Genomic DNA, 16,568 nt, shown 5'->3' on the forward strand with positions numbered 1-16,568 from the left:
TGGGATTACGGGCGTGAGCCACCCCACTTGACCACTCATTTTTATTTTTTGTAGAGATGGGGTTTTGCCATGTTGCCCAGTATGGTCTTGAACTCCTTGGCTCAAGCGATCCGCCAGCCTTGGCCTCCCAAAGTGCTGGGATTACAGGTGTGAGCCACCGCACACAGCCTCCACTAGGTCTTATTTTCAGCAAATAGGTTAACTGTTTTAATTACACTGATAACTCCAAGACATGTGCACACTAGAAGATTTAAAGGCCACAAAGCCTTCAAAACTGTAGTACAGTGAGATGTTAACAATCTCAATTGTTCTCTTTTGCTTTTCTCTCTTTTTTTTTTTGAGATGGGGTCTTGCTGTTTTGCCCAGGCTGGTCTCAAACTTCTGGGCTCAAATGAGCCTCCTGCCTCAAGTCTCCTGTCTCTCTCTCTCTCTTTTTCAGAAGTTTAAGCAAACTTCTGGAGGGCAGGAATGAATTCATCTTTGTTATAGCCTAATATCATAGTATCTGGTCATATTAAGTTCTCAATACTTAATAGGATTTTTAATTTAAATAAAATTTTAAAACTTGTGCACAATTATACTGTGTCTTTAAAACCTAAAGTAATAATTATATTCCTGGGTACCAGGGCCCAGAAGACCTGAATCTGGTCAGGTTCTGCCACCTATTAGCCATCTACTCTTAGGCAAAGGCTTAATCTCTCTGAGCCTGTTTTTCCACTTGTAAATATTAACTACTAAATATTCTGAGTGTACTATATGCTGGGCACTGTGCCAAACACATTATACATTATCACATTTAGTCTTTACAAAAATCTTGTATGAAATGTATCATTCTTTTAAGTTTACCAGTATGGAAATTGAGGCTGAGACAGACAAACTGGGTGACATGCTCAAAGCTGCATAGCAGTGAGCAGCAGAGCTGCAATATGAAACTGGGTTGTCTTCTCCCAAATTCCGTGTTCTTAATCACTAAGCATTACTTCCCTTACAGAATTGTTATGCAGGCTAAATAGATAATGCATATAAGGGTACTTTGTAAAACTATAATCCGCTATTTACTTTAGTTTGAACTGCAGAGGTGGGCAGGGATGATACAAATATAAACATGGTTTGTGTCATTTAGAAGCTCAGTTTAATGAATAATATTTAAAATATACCTTAGCACAAATAAATATAACTCCTATGTATGGCTATATTAGAATACATCATATTCTATATGGTAAAAATCCATTATTATCATTATCATCCCCAATTTCAGAGAGGGAGAGTTATTTAACAAGAGGGCTTTCTAGAAGCTTCTCAGATCACTTTACTGTCCATCAGACAGAGCCTGCCCACTCATCTACACCATCTGTCATTAAGCTACTCTAAAAGACTGCACTTAAGAGACAAATATTTAGAGAGTCCACAATCACAAATTATTTTAAACAAAAAAATTCATTACTGGGCCAGGTGCAGTGGCTCACACCTGTAATCCTAACACTTTAGGAGGCCAAGGCAGGCAGATCACTTGAGCTCAGGGGTTCGAGACCAGCCTGAGCAACATGGTGAAACCCCACATCTACAAATACAAAAATTAACCAGGTGTGGCGGCACACACCTATAGTCCCAGCTACTCCAGAGGCTGAGGTGGAAGGATCACTTGAGCCCGGGAGGTGGAGGTTGCAGTGAGCTGAGACTGCGCCACTACACTCCAACCTGGGTGACAGAGTGAGACCCTTTCTCAAATAAATAAATAAATACATAACCCACTACTGTACCATCTGTTACCACATATTCTTGAACAAAATCTTTACTCTGTGATTTTAAGACCAATTTTAAAAAATAATTTTCATTTCTTATTTCGAGATTTAGAAGTGGCTAGTAACTGATCTGACTTTCTGTGCTTATATATCACTTCAAAAGCCCTCAACTCACCTCTATTTTACATTCATCTTTTTTTTTAAGTTGTGTTGGTATGGGTTTTTTTCCTTCATTGGGAAGACAGCTTTTAAACGAACACATTCATTTTACAATCACACAAACACACACAAAAGACAGATGTGTTCATTGCAGAAAATATGGAAAAACATATCGCTACTTTTAAAAACTATAAAAGCATTACCTGGTTTAATTGCATAAATGTCAAAATTTTCTATTCCTTCTTCTTTTAAGATATTTTCATCAATGACAAAGTTGCCAGTAAAACTTTTTGGCTTTTGGAAAATGGAATATGCTGCATCTGCAATGATATCAACTTTTCTGCACTGGCTTTCGATACCAGGTCCTCCCAGCATATCCATAGCAGCAGTGTGTATGGCTGTAGAGAAAACACACACACACATACGCTCGTAACTCCAAATCAAATAATACAACTATGGAAGTAACTAGTGAGCACCACCCTTCACAATTATCAAGGCTAATCCTTTCATTTCTTAGATGATGAAAACAAGGTCCAGATTGCTTAAGGGATTTACCAAATTTTTTTTGTTGTTTTTTGTTTTTATTTTTGTTTTTGAGACACTCTTGCACTGTCGCCCAGGCTGGGGTGCAATGGCGTGATCTCCGCTCACAGCAACCTCCGCCTCCTGGGTTCAAGTGATTGAACCCAGCCTTCTGAGTAGTTGGGATTACAGGCATGGGACACCATAGCTGGCAATTTTTTTGTATTTTTAGTAGAAACGGGGTTTCACCATGTTGGCCAGGCTGGTCTCGAACTCCTAACCTCGTGATCCATCCGCCTCGGCCTCCCAAAGTGCTGGGATTACAGGTGTGAGCCACCGCGCCTGGCCCCAGGATTTACCAAATGTTCTACAGAAAGAACTGGGTGGAAAACACACGTTCCTTACTCTGTGCAACACTGCCTTATACTACAGACCAAACCATAAGACTCAAAGTAAAATTCAATGAACTTTCTCATTTAGAATGCTCAAGTATTTGCATGCCTGTTTAAGGAATAACTTAAGAGACCCCTAATAGCTTCCAATTGATTCTCCTGATAACAGCTAAGAGATTACTGCCTGAAAACAGACAGTATCAACAGTCTTAATGCCAAAGATTTCCTTTCACATAAACATATGGAGTGCATGTGAGGCTTAAAACATCAGCATTGCCTGTGATGACTCCTTCTCTGGGAAGAGAGCTTGTTTCGCCTCTTTAACACCTGTCAGCCACCACCAAACACATGCACACATTCTTGTGGGTATCCACTGAACCAACGATACCACTGATTATAAAGTGCACCATTACTTTAGGGACCACTAAGGAAACAAAAAAGCTGCCAATTAAATTATGATATATCACCCATTGTAAGATACAGACTGGTACCTGAGATGTACAAATATAAAACATGGGCATCTCAGAATCAATGAAAGTGGTATAAACTCTTTCACCTAGTCAGTGAATAGGTTCCTTGAAAAACACTCAATAAATATTGGTTGGATTTCTGGGGGTCCTTTTTAAATTCACACAACATTGTTTTGTAGAAAATATTAGAAAATAGCCAGGTAAGGTGGCTCATGCCTGTAATCCCAGCACTGTGGGAGGCCGAGGTGGGTGGAACATTTGAGGTCAGGAGTTTGGGACAAGCCTGGTCAACATGGTGAAACCCCATCTCTACTAAAAATACAAAAATTAGCCAGGCATAGTGGCGAGCGCCTGCAGTCCCAGCTACTTGGGAGGCAGAGGTAGGAGAATTGCTTGAACCTGGGAGGCAGAGGTTGCAATGAGCTGAGATTACTCCACTGTACTCCAGCCTGGGTGACAGAGTGAGACTCCGTCTCAAAAAAAAAGAAAAGAGGAAATAAAGAGAAGTAAAAGGAAAAAATTGCTTAATTAATTATAATTTCCCTATCCAGGGATAACTGCTGTTAATGTTTGCATAAAATTTTTACCATGTTAGGTGTACTTTTAAAATTATGTCTCTTATATGAAATAACTTTAAACTCTACAATTAACAGTACATTATTAATTATACATTGTCAACAGTAACATCTCAATTTTCTTACATATATCCTAGTTTACATCAAACAAGAAAAGTTTTTATTTATTTATTTATTTTCCAACATAATTAATAGGTTCACAGAAAGTCAGCTTATTTAAATGTACTTAGGTTTGCGAGTTTCTAGTACTTTAGATAAAACTTATTTCCGTATATTTTTAAAATACAATTTTAAATTATTACATACTAGGATAAATTACATATTTTGGTCTATAAGATGAAATGTCTGTAGCTTTTAAGAGCCATTGGCCCTTTTTCATTCATTTAACAAATAGTTATTAAGCACTTACTATATATGAGTCAGGCGCTATTCTAGATATTAAGGACACAGATGTTGACAAAACAGATATAAGGCATCTACCTTCATGGAACTTACATCCCTATTTTTTTTAATGTTCAATTAATTTAGGGAATTTCTTGAAAGCATTGAGTTAGAAGACACTTTTCTACTTCATACTAAAAATCATTTACTAGGAGTAATTTTTTTTTTTTTTTTTTTTTTTTTTTTTTTGAGATAGGGTCTCACACTGTCACCCAGGCCAAAGGCAGTGGTCAGATCATGGCTCTCTGCAGCCTTGATCTCCTGGGCTCTCAAATGATCCTCCTACCTCACCCTCCCACCATATCCGGCTTTTTTTTTTTTTTTCGTAGAAATGGGGTCTTGCTATGTTTCCCAGGCTGGTCTCCAACTCGTGGGCTCAAGCCATCCTCCTGCCTCGGCCTCCCGAAGTGCTGGGATTACAGGTGTGGGCCACCGTGTCCAGCCCTAGAAATAATTTTTTCCTGAACCAACAGATCAAGAGCAAGAGCTCTGGTCTCACCCTTGAACTGATCCTTTATTAATAATAATAAAAAAAATAGCAGCTGGATGTGGTGGCTAGAGCCTGTAATCCCAGATATTCTGGAGGCTGAGGCAGGAAGATCGCTTGAGCCTAGGAGTTTGAGGCTGCAGTGAGCTATGACTGTGCCACTGCATTCCAGCCTGGGTGACACAGTGAGACCCCATTTGTTTGTCAAAAAAACACAAAAATTAAAATGAATAAAATAAAATAAAAAATAGCACCTGCCATTCATTAAGTGTACCCTGTGCCAGGCATGCTTTTACTTATTTTACATACATTATCTTACTTAATTCTTAGAACCCTGAGGTAGGTCCTGTTGTTATTCCCATTTTATAGACAGGAGCACTCAAGCACAGAGAAGTTAAGTAACTTGCCCAAGGTCACAGAAGCTAAAATTCAAACACCCAGCAGGCTGACTTCAGAGCCAGGCTCTCATCCATAATGCAACTAAATGGTTAACCTTGTTAACCAAAGTTCTTGGAGTTCAGTTATCATCTCACTCCCGAAAACTGCAGAACTTTTCTGTACATAATTGAGTATAATCTATTTTGAGACTATATGCATACATGCACACTTCGAGTCTCCATGTAAACTACATGAATTGTACAAGAATCCTTAAAAACTCTAAATTAGCCCTGCCCTCCCCTCCCCTCCCCTTTCTTTTCTTTTCTTTTCTCTGTGGCCTAGCCTGGAATCTAGTCGGCTCGCTGCAGACTCCCTGCCTCCGGCTCCCGTGATTCTCCCGCCCCGGCCTGCGGGCTGCCTGGGATTGCCGGCGGGCGCCACCACCGCTGCCTGCTTTTTCTCCTTTGGCTGGAGGCGCGGTTTTGCCATGTTGGCCAGGCTGGTCTCCAGCTCCTGACCCCGAGTGCTCTGCCCGCCTCGGCCTCCCCAGGTGCTGGGACTGCAGACGGAGTCTCGCTCACTCGGTGCTCGGTGTTGCCTGGGCTGGAGTGCAGTGGCGTGGTCTTGGCTTGCTGCAGCCTCCGCCTCCCAGCCGCCTGCCTTGGCCTCCCAGGGTGCTGAGATTGCAGCCTCTGCCCGGCCGCCGCCCCGTCTGGGAGGTGGGGAGCGTCTCTGCCTGGCCGCCCATCGTTTGGGATGTGAGGAGCGCCTCTGCCTGGCCGCCCCATCTGGGAGGTGAGGAGCTCCTCTGCCCAGCCGCCACCCCGTCTAGGAAGTGAGGAGCGTCTCTGCCCGGCCGCCCATCGTCTGGGATGTGAGGAGCGTCTCTGCCCGGCCGCTCATCGTCTGGGATGTGAGGAGCACCTCTGCCCGGCTGCCACCCCGTCTGGGAAGTGAGGAGCGCCTCTGCCTGGCCGCCCTGCCTGAGAAGTGAGGAGCGCCTCTGCCCAGCCGCCCCGTCTTGGAAGAAGTGAGGAGCGCCTCTGTCTGGCCGCCCCGTCTGGGAAGAAGTGAGGAGCGCCTCTGCCCGGCCACGCCGTCTGGGAAGAAGTGAGGAGCGCCTCTGCCCGGCCACCCTGTCTGGGAAGTGAGGAGCGCCTCTGCCCGGCCGCCCCGTCTGGGAAGAAGTGAGGAGCGCCTCTGCCCGGCTGCCCCGTCTGGGAAGTGAGGAGCGCCTCTGCCCGGCCACCCATCGTCTGGGAAGTGAGGAGCGCCTCTGCCCGGCTGCCCCGTCTGGGAAGAAATGAGGAGCCCCTCTGCCCAGCCACCCCGTCTGGGAGGAAGTGAGGAGCGCCTCTGCCCGGCCGCCCCGTCTGGGAGGAAGTGAGGAGCGCATCTGCCCGGCCGTCCCGTCTGGGAGGAAGTGAGGAGCGCCTCTGCCCGGCCGCCCCGTCTGGGAGGAAGTGAAGAGCGCCTCTGCCCGGCCGCCCCGTCTGGGAGGAAGTGAGGAGCGCCTCTGCCCGGCCGCCCCGTCTGAGAAGTGAGGAGCGTCTCTGCCCGGACGCCCCGTCTGAGAAGTGAGGAGCGCCTCTGCCCGGACGCCCCGTCTGGGAAGAAGTGAGGAGCGCCTCTGCCCGGCCCATCGTCTGGGAAGTGAGGAGCGCCTCTGCCCGGCCGCCCATCGTCTGGGAAGTGAGGAGCGCCTCTGCCTGGCCGCCCCGTCTGGGAGGAAGTGAGGAGCGCCTCTGCCCGGACGCCCCGTCTGGGAGGAAGTGAGGAGCGCCTCTGCCCGGCCGCCCATCGTCTGGGAAGTGAGGAGCGCCTCTGCCCGGCTGCCCCGTCTGGGATGTGAGGAGCTCCTCTGCCCGGCCGCCCAATGTCTGGGATGTGAGGAGCGCCTCTGCCCGGCCGCCCCTTCCGGGAAGTGAGGAGCCCCTCTGCCCAGCCACTACCCCGTCTAGGAAGTGAGGAGCATCTCTGCCCGGCCGCCCCGTCTGGGAAGTGAGGAGCGCCTCTGCCCGGCTGCCCCGTCTGAGATGTGGGGAGCGCCTCTGCCCGGCCGCCCCATCTGGGAGGTCTACCACGGAGGCCAGAAGCAATGTGGGGGCTGGATGTGGTGGCTCACGCCTGTAGTCCCAGCACTTTGGGAGGCCGAGGCGGGTTGATCACTTGAGGCTAGGAGTTCAAGACCAGCCTGGCCAACATGGTGAAACATATGAAAAATACAACAGACCAACCAACCAACCCAGCGACAACAAAACAGGTCTACCCCAGAGTCATACTCTAATTTTTTCTATTTTCCTCCCTTTCTGATCCTTTATCCCACTTTCTTTTTCTTCCTCTTCCTTCTCCTTCTTCTTTGTCAAATAGAGGACTGAGTTATTATCATTGATCCATACAAAGTCCCTCTCTCATTTATTTTCTTTAATTCCCACTCCCAATTTCTATTCCCTGTCTTCCCATGTGCAACCTTCCTAATATGTTTGATATGCATCTTTTTGTTAGTATGTATTTTTAGAAAATGTTTATTGTTTTGTGTGCAAAAAAAATTAAAAAAAAACTCTAAATTAGAAGTCTAATAAAAATGTCATGTATAAGTATATACATGCTGTGTGTGTGTGTGTGTGTGTGTGTGTGTGTCTACAGAGTAAGAAATATTCCTCCACCTTATCATTACTTTAACAATCTTTCTAGGAAAGATACAAAGAAGGTACAACTAGGCACTCAAAAATCAAGAAGTGGGCCATTGAGTATTTCTCAACACAGATTTTGCAATGCCAACAAGCTAACCCAATAGGTTAGAAAAAACTGGTAACAATAAAAGCAGGTTAACAGGATCAAATCAAATGAAATTCACTGATGATTTCTGGGAAAGAAAATAAGCAAGATTTATGATGAAAGCAGGTAAGCCATGGATCACAAGTCACAACATCGACCCGAAAACTTGTCTTATTAAGAAATAACTGACGAGACATCTAATAGCTTCCAATTGATTCTCCTGATAATAGCTAAGAGATTACTGCCTGAAAACAGACAGTACGAACAGTCTTAAGACCAATCAAAGATTTCCTTTCACATAAACATATGGAGTGCATATGAGGCTTAAAATATCAGCATTGCCTGTGATGACTCCTTCTCTGGGAAGAGAGCTTGTTTCCCCTCTTTGACACCTGTCAGCCACCACCAAACATATCCACACACTCGTGTGTGTATCCACTGAACCAATGATACCACCAATTATACAGCGCACCATTACCTTAGGGACCACTAAAGAAAGAAAAAAGCTGCCAATTAAACTATGATATATCATCCATTGTAAGATACAGACTGAGATCAGAGATGTACAAATATAAAGCATGGGCATGTCGGAATCAAAGAAAATGGTATAAACTGTTTAACCTAGTTAGTGAACAGGTTTTGATTTCTAGCACCAGACAGGAAGGAGGTGAGCGGCCATCTTGTCACCTCACCCTCCCTGGTTAGCTGAGTTCCCAAATCTATTTGTAATATAGTCCAGGTGACAGAAGTCTGCAGCTGCTCTGTGATACTTCTGCTGCCTTCCTCTCTGCAGCCATTACCAAATCAGTAGCTGCCATTCCCAGACTCCCCACCCCAAGCCCAAATCAAATCCACCCAAAAGTGGACTTTCCTGCTTCTACCATACTTGCCCAGACCAGTCATGAGGTAAGAGTAGGCATTGTGAATAGCAGCCATCATCCCGCTCTCCTTCCCCACCCTCCATTTCAGCAGGAACCATGAAACAGGTCTTATAAAAAAAAAAAATTACAATTCTGGAGGTGACCTAGTTGGAAGCCTGAAATTCCATGCTATGAAACAACTAGAGGCTGGCCCTCTGATCCTTTCTCTGGATGTGCTGAATTCAGCAGGGTGGAAGTGCTAAAACCAGGAGGAGCAATGAAGTCAATGTTGAGAAAAATACGCAGCTGAGAAGCCAAGTGGCAGACCGGGACACTGCTCTGATTGAGGATAATATATGTTACACTGTACCCACTCCGTTAAGCACAATAAATCTCCTTTTTCTTGAAAGGCAATAATGTTGGGAGATTACTTCTGGTTCCAGCTGACATAAAGAGAGTCACTCTACGCTGTCGTCTAAGATGAGGAGATGCGTGTTTTCTTTTAAATAGAGGCCTCTCAAACAGCCAAGAGCCTGAACACCCTCTCAAATCAATTTTCACTCCTCCATTTTCATTGCCTCACTCATGAATAATGTAATATTCTAGCTAGCTTTCTTGCCTCTTCTCTCTACAATCTTACAAGCCATCCCATATTCAGATGCCAGATTAAACTTCCTAAACCTCATCAGCAACCATATTACTTCACTGCTCCTATTTTCCCCAGTTTATTATGAATCCTCTGCTTTTAAGATTCTTCAGTGGCTCTCCACTGAATATAGGTTAAAATTCAAGCTCCTAAACTTGGCAGACAAGACCATCCATCTCATCCATCTTCCCCACACCCTCACACTCACCCAACATTCCAGTCAACCTGTACAACTTGAGTTGCTCAAGTTCAGTGGGAAATAACAAGCCCACACCCTATCATACATACACCAACCTTGTAGTTCCACCACACAGACAGTATTTTCCCAAACTGCAATCTTTGCATGCGTCACTCCCTCTGCCAAGAAATGTCTTTCCCAGTTCTCCTTTTTGAAAAATTCCAACATCCCCTTGAGATCTCATTTCAATTGTTTACCTACTTTTGAAAATCTACTGCTCTGATCCTTTATCCTGAGCTACTATGTCTCAAAAGCACCCTGTAGGCCAGGCACGGTGGATCACACCTGTAATCCCAGCACTTTGGGAGGCCGAGGTGGGTGGATCACTTGAGGTCAGGAGTTCTAGAGCACCCTCGCCAATGTGGTGAAACCCTCATCTCTACTAAAAAAAAAAATACAAAAATTAGCCGGGTATGGTGGCACGTGCCTGTAGTCCCAGCTACTCAGGAGGCTGAGGCAGGATAATCACTTGAACTCAGGAGGCAGAGGTTTCAGTGAGCCGAGATGGCGCCACTGCATTCCTACCTGGGTGACAGGGCGAGATTCTGTCTCAAAAGAAAAAAAACAAAAAACAAAACACCCAATACATAATTCATCACACCATGCACCACAAGGAACATGACTGTAAATTGGATTTAGTGTGTCATCAAGTCTAGGACCAAATAACATCACTGGCTCCCAGATGTCTAGTAAACCTTCTAAAATGAGTATCTCGAAGCTAAAGCAAAGATCTCAGTAATGAGCTGATTTTTCCTGCTGGACCTGATAATGCCCTCTATATTCCCTGATACAGAACATTCTGCCTATTATATAAGCTTTGTCCAGAATATATTTTGGAGCTAGGCAGAAGGTAATCATATTGCACATTCATTCACTCATTTACTCACTCATCAAATATTTATTGAATGTCTACAATGACTATAATAAAATGAAGAAAGCAAACACTGTCCCTATCCTCAAGAAGTTTTCGTTCTAGCAAAGAAGACACTGAACAACCATAATTATAAATTAATAATTACAAACACTGTAAGTGATGTGAAGGGGATGTACAGACTACTAAACCCAATGATCAGTCCCATTTTGTAAGAACTATCAGCATAATCGGACACAACTGATCACTCCCTGTATTAGTCTGTTCTCGTATTACTATAAAGAAATACCTAGGCTAGGCACGGTGGCTCACACCTGTAATCCCAGCACCTTGGGAGGCCTAGGTGGGTGGATCACCTGAGGTCAGGAGTTCAAGACCAGACTGATCAACATGGTGAAACCCCATCTCTACTAATAATACAAAAAAATTAGCCGGGTGTGGTGGCGCACGCCTGTAATCCCAGCTACTCAGGAGGCTGAGGCAGGAGAATCGCTTGAACCTGGGAGGCAGAGGTTGCAGTGAGCTGAGATCGCGCCACTGCACTCCAGTCCAGCCTGGGCAACACAGCAAGACTCCGTCTCAAAAAAAAAAAAAAAAGAAAGAAATACCTGAGACTGGGTAATTTATAAAAAGAAGTTTAACTGGCTCACAGTTCTGCATGCTGTACAAGCATGGCTCCAACGTCACTTGGCTTCTGGGGAGGCCTTGGGGAGCTTGTATTCATGGTGGAAGGTGAAGAGGGAGCAGGCACGTCACATGGCAAAAACAGGAACAAGAGAGCGAGGGGGTGTGCTACACACTTTTAAAAACCAGATGAGAACTCACTCACTATGGTGAGGGCAGTACCAAGGAGGATGGTGCTAAACCTAGTTCATGAGAAAGCTGCCCCCATGATCCAGTCACCTCCCACCAGACCCCACCTCCAACACTGGGGATGACATTTTGACATGAGATTTGGGTGGAGACAACATCCAAACTGTATCACTCCCCACACTCCTTCTTCAGTCAGCTTTCATCTCCTCTGGGTTTCTTCCTACCTTACTCTCCTATGTGGGTCTTCCTCTTCTTCCCAACCTTTCAATGTTGAAATGGGCAATGGTCCTTTCTCTTCTACTCACTGCCTAGATGGTATCATGTAGTTTTGTGGCTTTTTATGCCTTCTATATGCTGATAACCCACAGATTTTTATCTCCAGCCTGGACCGCTCTCCTGACCCCCATTCACAAGCCCTGCTGCCTAATGACTGTCCCCACTTGGAAGTTCAAACACAACACCCCACACTGAATTCCTAAGCTTGCCCTCCATCTGCTCTATCTGCAGCTTTCTCCATCTCAGTTCCTGGCGACTCCACTGTTCTAGTAACTCAAGCCAAAAATCTGTATTTTTTTTAATTTTCTTTTTTTTGAGTTGGAGTCTCACTCTGTCGCCCAGGCTGGAGTGCACTGGCATGATCTTGGCTCACTGTAACCTCCACCTCCCGGGTTCAAGCGATTCTCCTGCCTCAGCCTCCCGAGTGGATAGGACTACAGGCACATGTCACCACCCCAGGCTAATTTTTTGTATTTTTAGTAGAGATGGGGTTTCACCATGTTGGCTAGGCTGGTCTCGAACTCTTGACTTCAGGTGTTTCACCCACCTGGGCCTCCCCAAAGTGCTGGGATTACAGACATGAGCCACCGCACCTGGCTATTTTCCAGAAATCTTGGAGTCACCCTTGACTCTTTCTCTCACATCCCAAATGCAATCCATCAGCAGATACTGTTGGTTCTACCTTGAAAATATATCAGAATCTGGCCACTCTCCACCACCTTTACTGCTGTCATCCTGATCACAGCCACCAAAATCTGTGCCTCAGTTCCTGCAATAGCCTCCTAACTGTTCCCTCCTTTGCCCCACAAGAATCTAGGCTCATCAGAACAGCCAGAGAGGTTTTTTTAAACATTGAGGTTTGATCAGGTCCCTTCTCTGCTTGAAAACCTGAAACAGCTCCTCATTTCACCCAGAGTAATCTAAGACCAAGTCTTGGCAAGGGCCTAAAACATCTGATCCCCGTTTCCTTATGGATATCATCTCATTTTCTACTCCTCTTCCCTCACTCTGGCGACACTGGTCTTCTCCCTGCTCTTGCATCATGCGAGCCATACTATCCACTGCTGCTTCCTCTGCCTTGCATGTTTTCCCTCAGATAACCTTTGGCTAACCGTATTACCCCCAAGACTGATGGTATGCTCAAATGTCAAAGTCTATGCTCAAATGTCACCTTCTCAGAAAGGCCAAACCTACCTTCCCTGGTGGTCTGACAGTTAGGACTTGGCACTCTCAGAAAGGCCAAACATCTCTTTTCTTTCCTTTTTTTTTTTTTTTTTTTTTGAGATAGGGTTTAACTCTGTTGCCCAGGCTGGAGTGCAGTGGTACGATCACGGCTCACTGCAGCCTTGAACTCCTAAGGCTCAGGTGATCCTCCTGCCTCAGCCCCCTGAGTAGTTGGGACGACAGGCGCACACCACCACACCCTGCTACTTTTTGTAGAGACGGAGTTCTGCCATGTTGCTCATACTGGTCTCGAACTCCTGGGCTCCAGCGATCGGCCTGCTTCAGCCTCCCAAAGTGTTGGGATTACAAGCAGGAGCCAACGCTCCTGGCCTAATGCCAAACCTTCCTACTCTATTTTAAATTGCCACCTTCCTTCCTCAATGGCTGAGACTCCAATTCCCCTTCCTTTGTTCTATTTTTCATAGCATATTACCTTCTAGCATACTATATACTTTGCCATTGATCATGTTGTCTATTATATCTCTCCCAATTAGATAAGTTCCATAAGGACAGAGATTGTTACCTCTTTTGTTCTCTGATGTTATCTTCAGCAAACAGAGCACAGCTTGGCACAAAATAAGTGTCTGATGAATGTTTATTGTATGAATAAAATTTAAAATTCTTAAGAGTCAAAGAAGGCTTTTTCTGACTTTGTTACTCCAGGATCCCAAAGACCTACAGGTTAGGGAAGTAGAGGAAAGGGCAGGGGGGAGGACAAAGTACAAATGGTGGTAACAAACACTTAAATCTCCCACACTAAATGGTAAACTCCTTGAAGGTAAGGATTGTGTCACATTCATCTTAGTACCCATGTTGCCTTGCACCGAGTAGCTAGTTAATAAATGATCTGTCAAATGCATAACAAGTGAATAGTGCAGAGAACTGTGCCTGGTATGTAAAAATGAATGTTTGGAAAATGAATGAATGTAAAGTGAGAAGTCAGCTGGGCACAGTGGCTCATGCCTCTTATCCCTGCACTTTTGGAGGCTAAGGCAGGCAGATCTCCTAAGGTCAGGAGTTCAAGATCAGCCTGGCCAACATGGTGAAACCCCATCCCTACTAAAAATACAAAAATTAGCTGGGCATGTTGGTGTGCACCTGAAATCCCAGCTACTTGGGAGGCTGTGGCCTGAGAATTGCTTGAACCCGGGAGGCAGAGGTTGTAGTGAGCCAAGATCGCACCACTGCACTCCAGCCTGGGCAACGGAGCAAGACTGTCTCAAAAATTAAAACAGAGAAGTGACAAGTAACATAAGGGAGGTACAAAGAGGGAAAATAACGTGTTAGAACTTTGTTACCTCAGAGACCTCCCTTTCTAACTTCCTAACTCTCTGTATCAACTTTAATGACAACAATGACGTGAGGGAGGGTGATTGAGAAAGGGTGAGAAAAGGCAAAGAAGTTGAAAAAGAGAGGCACCATAAAGTGTGAGCTTTTAAGTTTTTTGGCTGTGACCATAATAAGTAACATTTTCATATATGAAACAAAAGCTTATGAAACAATACTGACCCTTCCTCCATGCAATGCACTCTACTATTGACTATTCGATTCCACTAGAAATAAAACAAAACGACAACAAAACAACTCTGGCTGCTACTTACTAAATCAATTTCACAATCCACTAAATTGATTTCATGCCTCACCAATGAGTCTTGACATATAGTTGTGAGAAATATTGAAGTGCCTTTTTCACTCTCATCTTTTTCCCCACTGCAAAAAACAACACTCTTCAGAAAATCTTAAAAGAATTGTCTGCTACAGAAACATAAAGGAAACAAAGAAGCAATAAAACATGGTTTTGGTCCCACAGTGGGGACCAGGGAAGAAAGGAGTCTTGGTCAAATTGCAGAAGAAAGGAATTTAAACAAACTGATTCCTGGACTACTTAGAAGAAAACGAAAGATGGTGATTGGAAAGCTGGCTGCAACCGTCAAACATGCCTAAGAGTTACCTCAGCAGCATGCCCCAGTACTCAGTACATTCTCACCCATAGCCCCTTGTTTCCCATCGTCTACACCACAGGCCATAGAATCTTCAGTACTGCTTGAAGCTGGGGAACTCCCTTTATCCAGTACATAGCAGACAGGAAGCAACAATGAAAAGAAATCCTTCATTTGTTCCTAAACTAGAACTCTGGATATGTTTCACAGAGCTACATGCGGCAGTTCGGTTCAAGAGTACCACCAGGGCTGTAATAATACTTTGCATAAATGCTGGATTAAATATGCTTTTAAAACCTAACTTCTACCAACCTAGACATACACTAGGTAAAAAGGCCAAAGAAGTATCCCCAGTACCCATGTCTGCTGTGTGATAACCGTCCAATCAATAGTTGTTGGATGATGAATGAATAAATAAAATAATGCCAGAAGAAAGAAGAATGGGAATAAACCATATACTAATATAAGGGTCCTTACAGGATACAGAAAGATGTTAAATGATACGACTGGGAGAATCAAGAAAATCTGGAATGACAGAAATCCTATAAGATAAACGACCTGGTTTTTCAAGAAATAAGTGGCAAGAAAAAAAATGAGTGTAACTTCTTTAGATTAAAAACACTTGAGATTTATCGAACAAATGCATTGTATGGAACAATTTAGATCCTGATGTAAATAAACCAATTGCAAAGAAAACATTTATAAGACACTTGTGGGAATTTGAACACTGACTAGATATTAGATGATATTAAGGTACGTTTGTTAGCTGTGATAATAATTTTGTCTTTTTAAAGAGCCCTAATCATTTAAAAATACATATTGAAGTATGTACAGATGAAATGATACTATGATTGAGATCTGCTTGAAAATAATGTGGTCAGGGCCGGGCGCAGTGGCTCACGCCTGTAATCCCAGCACTTTGGGAGGCCGAGGCGGGTGGATCACTTGAGGTCAGGAGTTCGAGACCAGCCTGGCCAACATGGCAAAACACCCTCTCTACTGAAGATACAAAAATTAGCCGGGCACAGTGGTGGGCATCTATAATCCCAGCTACTCGGGAGGCTGGGGCAGGAGAATCGCTTAAACCTGGGAGGTGGAGGCTGCAGTGGGCCAAGATGGCGCCACTGCACTCCAGCCTGGGTGACAGAGTGAGACTCTGTCTCGAAAAAACCATTAATTAATTAATTAATTAATTAGTAATATAATAATCATCTGGTGAGGTTAGAAGTGGGGTTAAAGGGAAATGGAGGTGTGAGGGCTGGTAAAACTAGATTGGCCGTGTGGTGAAATCGCTGAAGCAGAATAGTACATGATGTACTACTCTCCCTACTTGTATACATGTTTGTACATATGTTTGACTTTTTTATAATTAAAAGTTTGAAAAATATGCAACAAAGGGCTTTAGAGGTTATTTATAATACCTAATTTTAAATAAGGGGAAACTAGGTACAGACAGCTACTGCAGCTCACAAAGCTAAGAAGAATATGTGCAATATAGAAACTGAATTATTTTATTTTTATTTTTTCGAGGGACTGGTTCTTCATTTCATAAAGACACTTGTCAATATTCAGTATCAAAACTGCTGCACTATTGATTTTTCTTTCTCCCAATCGGCCCCAAAGGGACCACATCAAAGGCTAGTACATTTTAAACCAATAAGCTGCAGGATGTACACCTAACAGACCTCATAGAAACCTTGCCAGGGCAAGGAGTGGTGGCTCATGCCTATAATCCCAGCACTTTGGGAGACCAAGG

The 16,568-nt window shown here is 44.3% G+C and overlaps 1 protein-coding gene across 2 annotated transcripts in view; it reads right to left on the reverse strand.

The window, feature by feature from the left end:
- HSDL2 (hydroxysteroid dehydrogenase like 2) overlaps nucleotides 1-16,568 on the reverse strand; it is a 91,920-nt gene that overhangs the window by 32,462 nt on the left and 42,890 nt on the right. For both annotated transcript variants that reach the window (XM_055271489.2, XM_055271490.2), the window contains one exon: nucleotides 2,105-2,299. In XM_055271489.2, the coding sequence (XP_055127464.1) occupies nucleotides 2,105-2,299 (195 nt within the window). The remainder of the gene's footprint in view (nucleotides 1-2,104; nucleotides 2,300-16,568) is intronic.

Source organism: Symphalangus syndactylus, chromosome 3, assembly GCF_028878055.3.
Source record: "Symphalangus syndactylus isolate Jambi chromosome 3, NHGRI_mSymSyn1-v2.1_pri, whole genome shotgun sequence".
NCBI classification, from domain to species: Eukaryota; Metazoa; Chordata; class Mammalia; order Primates; family Hylobatidae; genus Symphalangus; species Symphalangus syndactylus.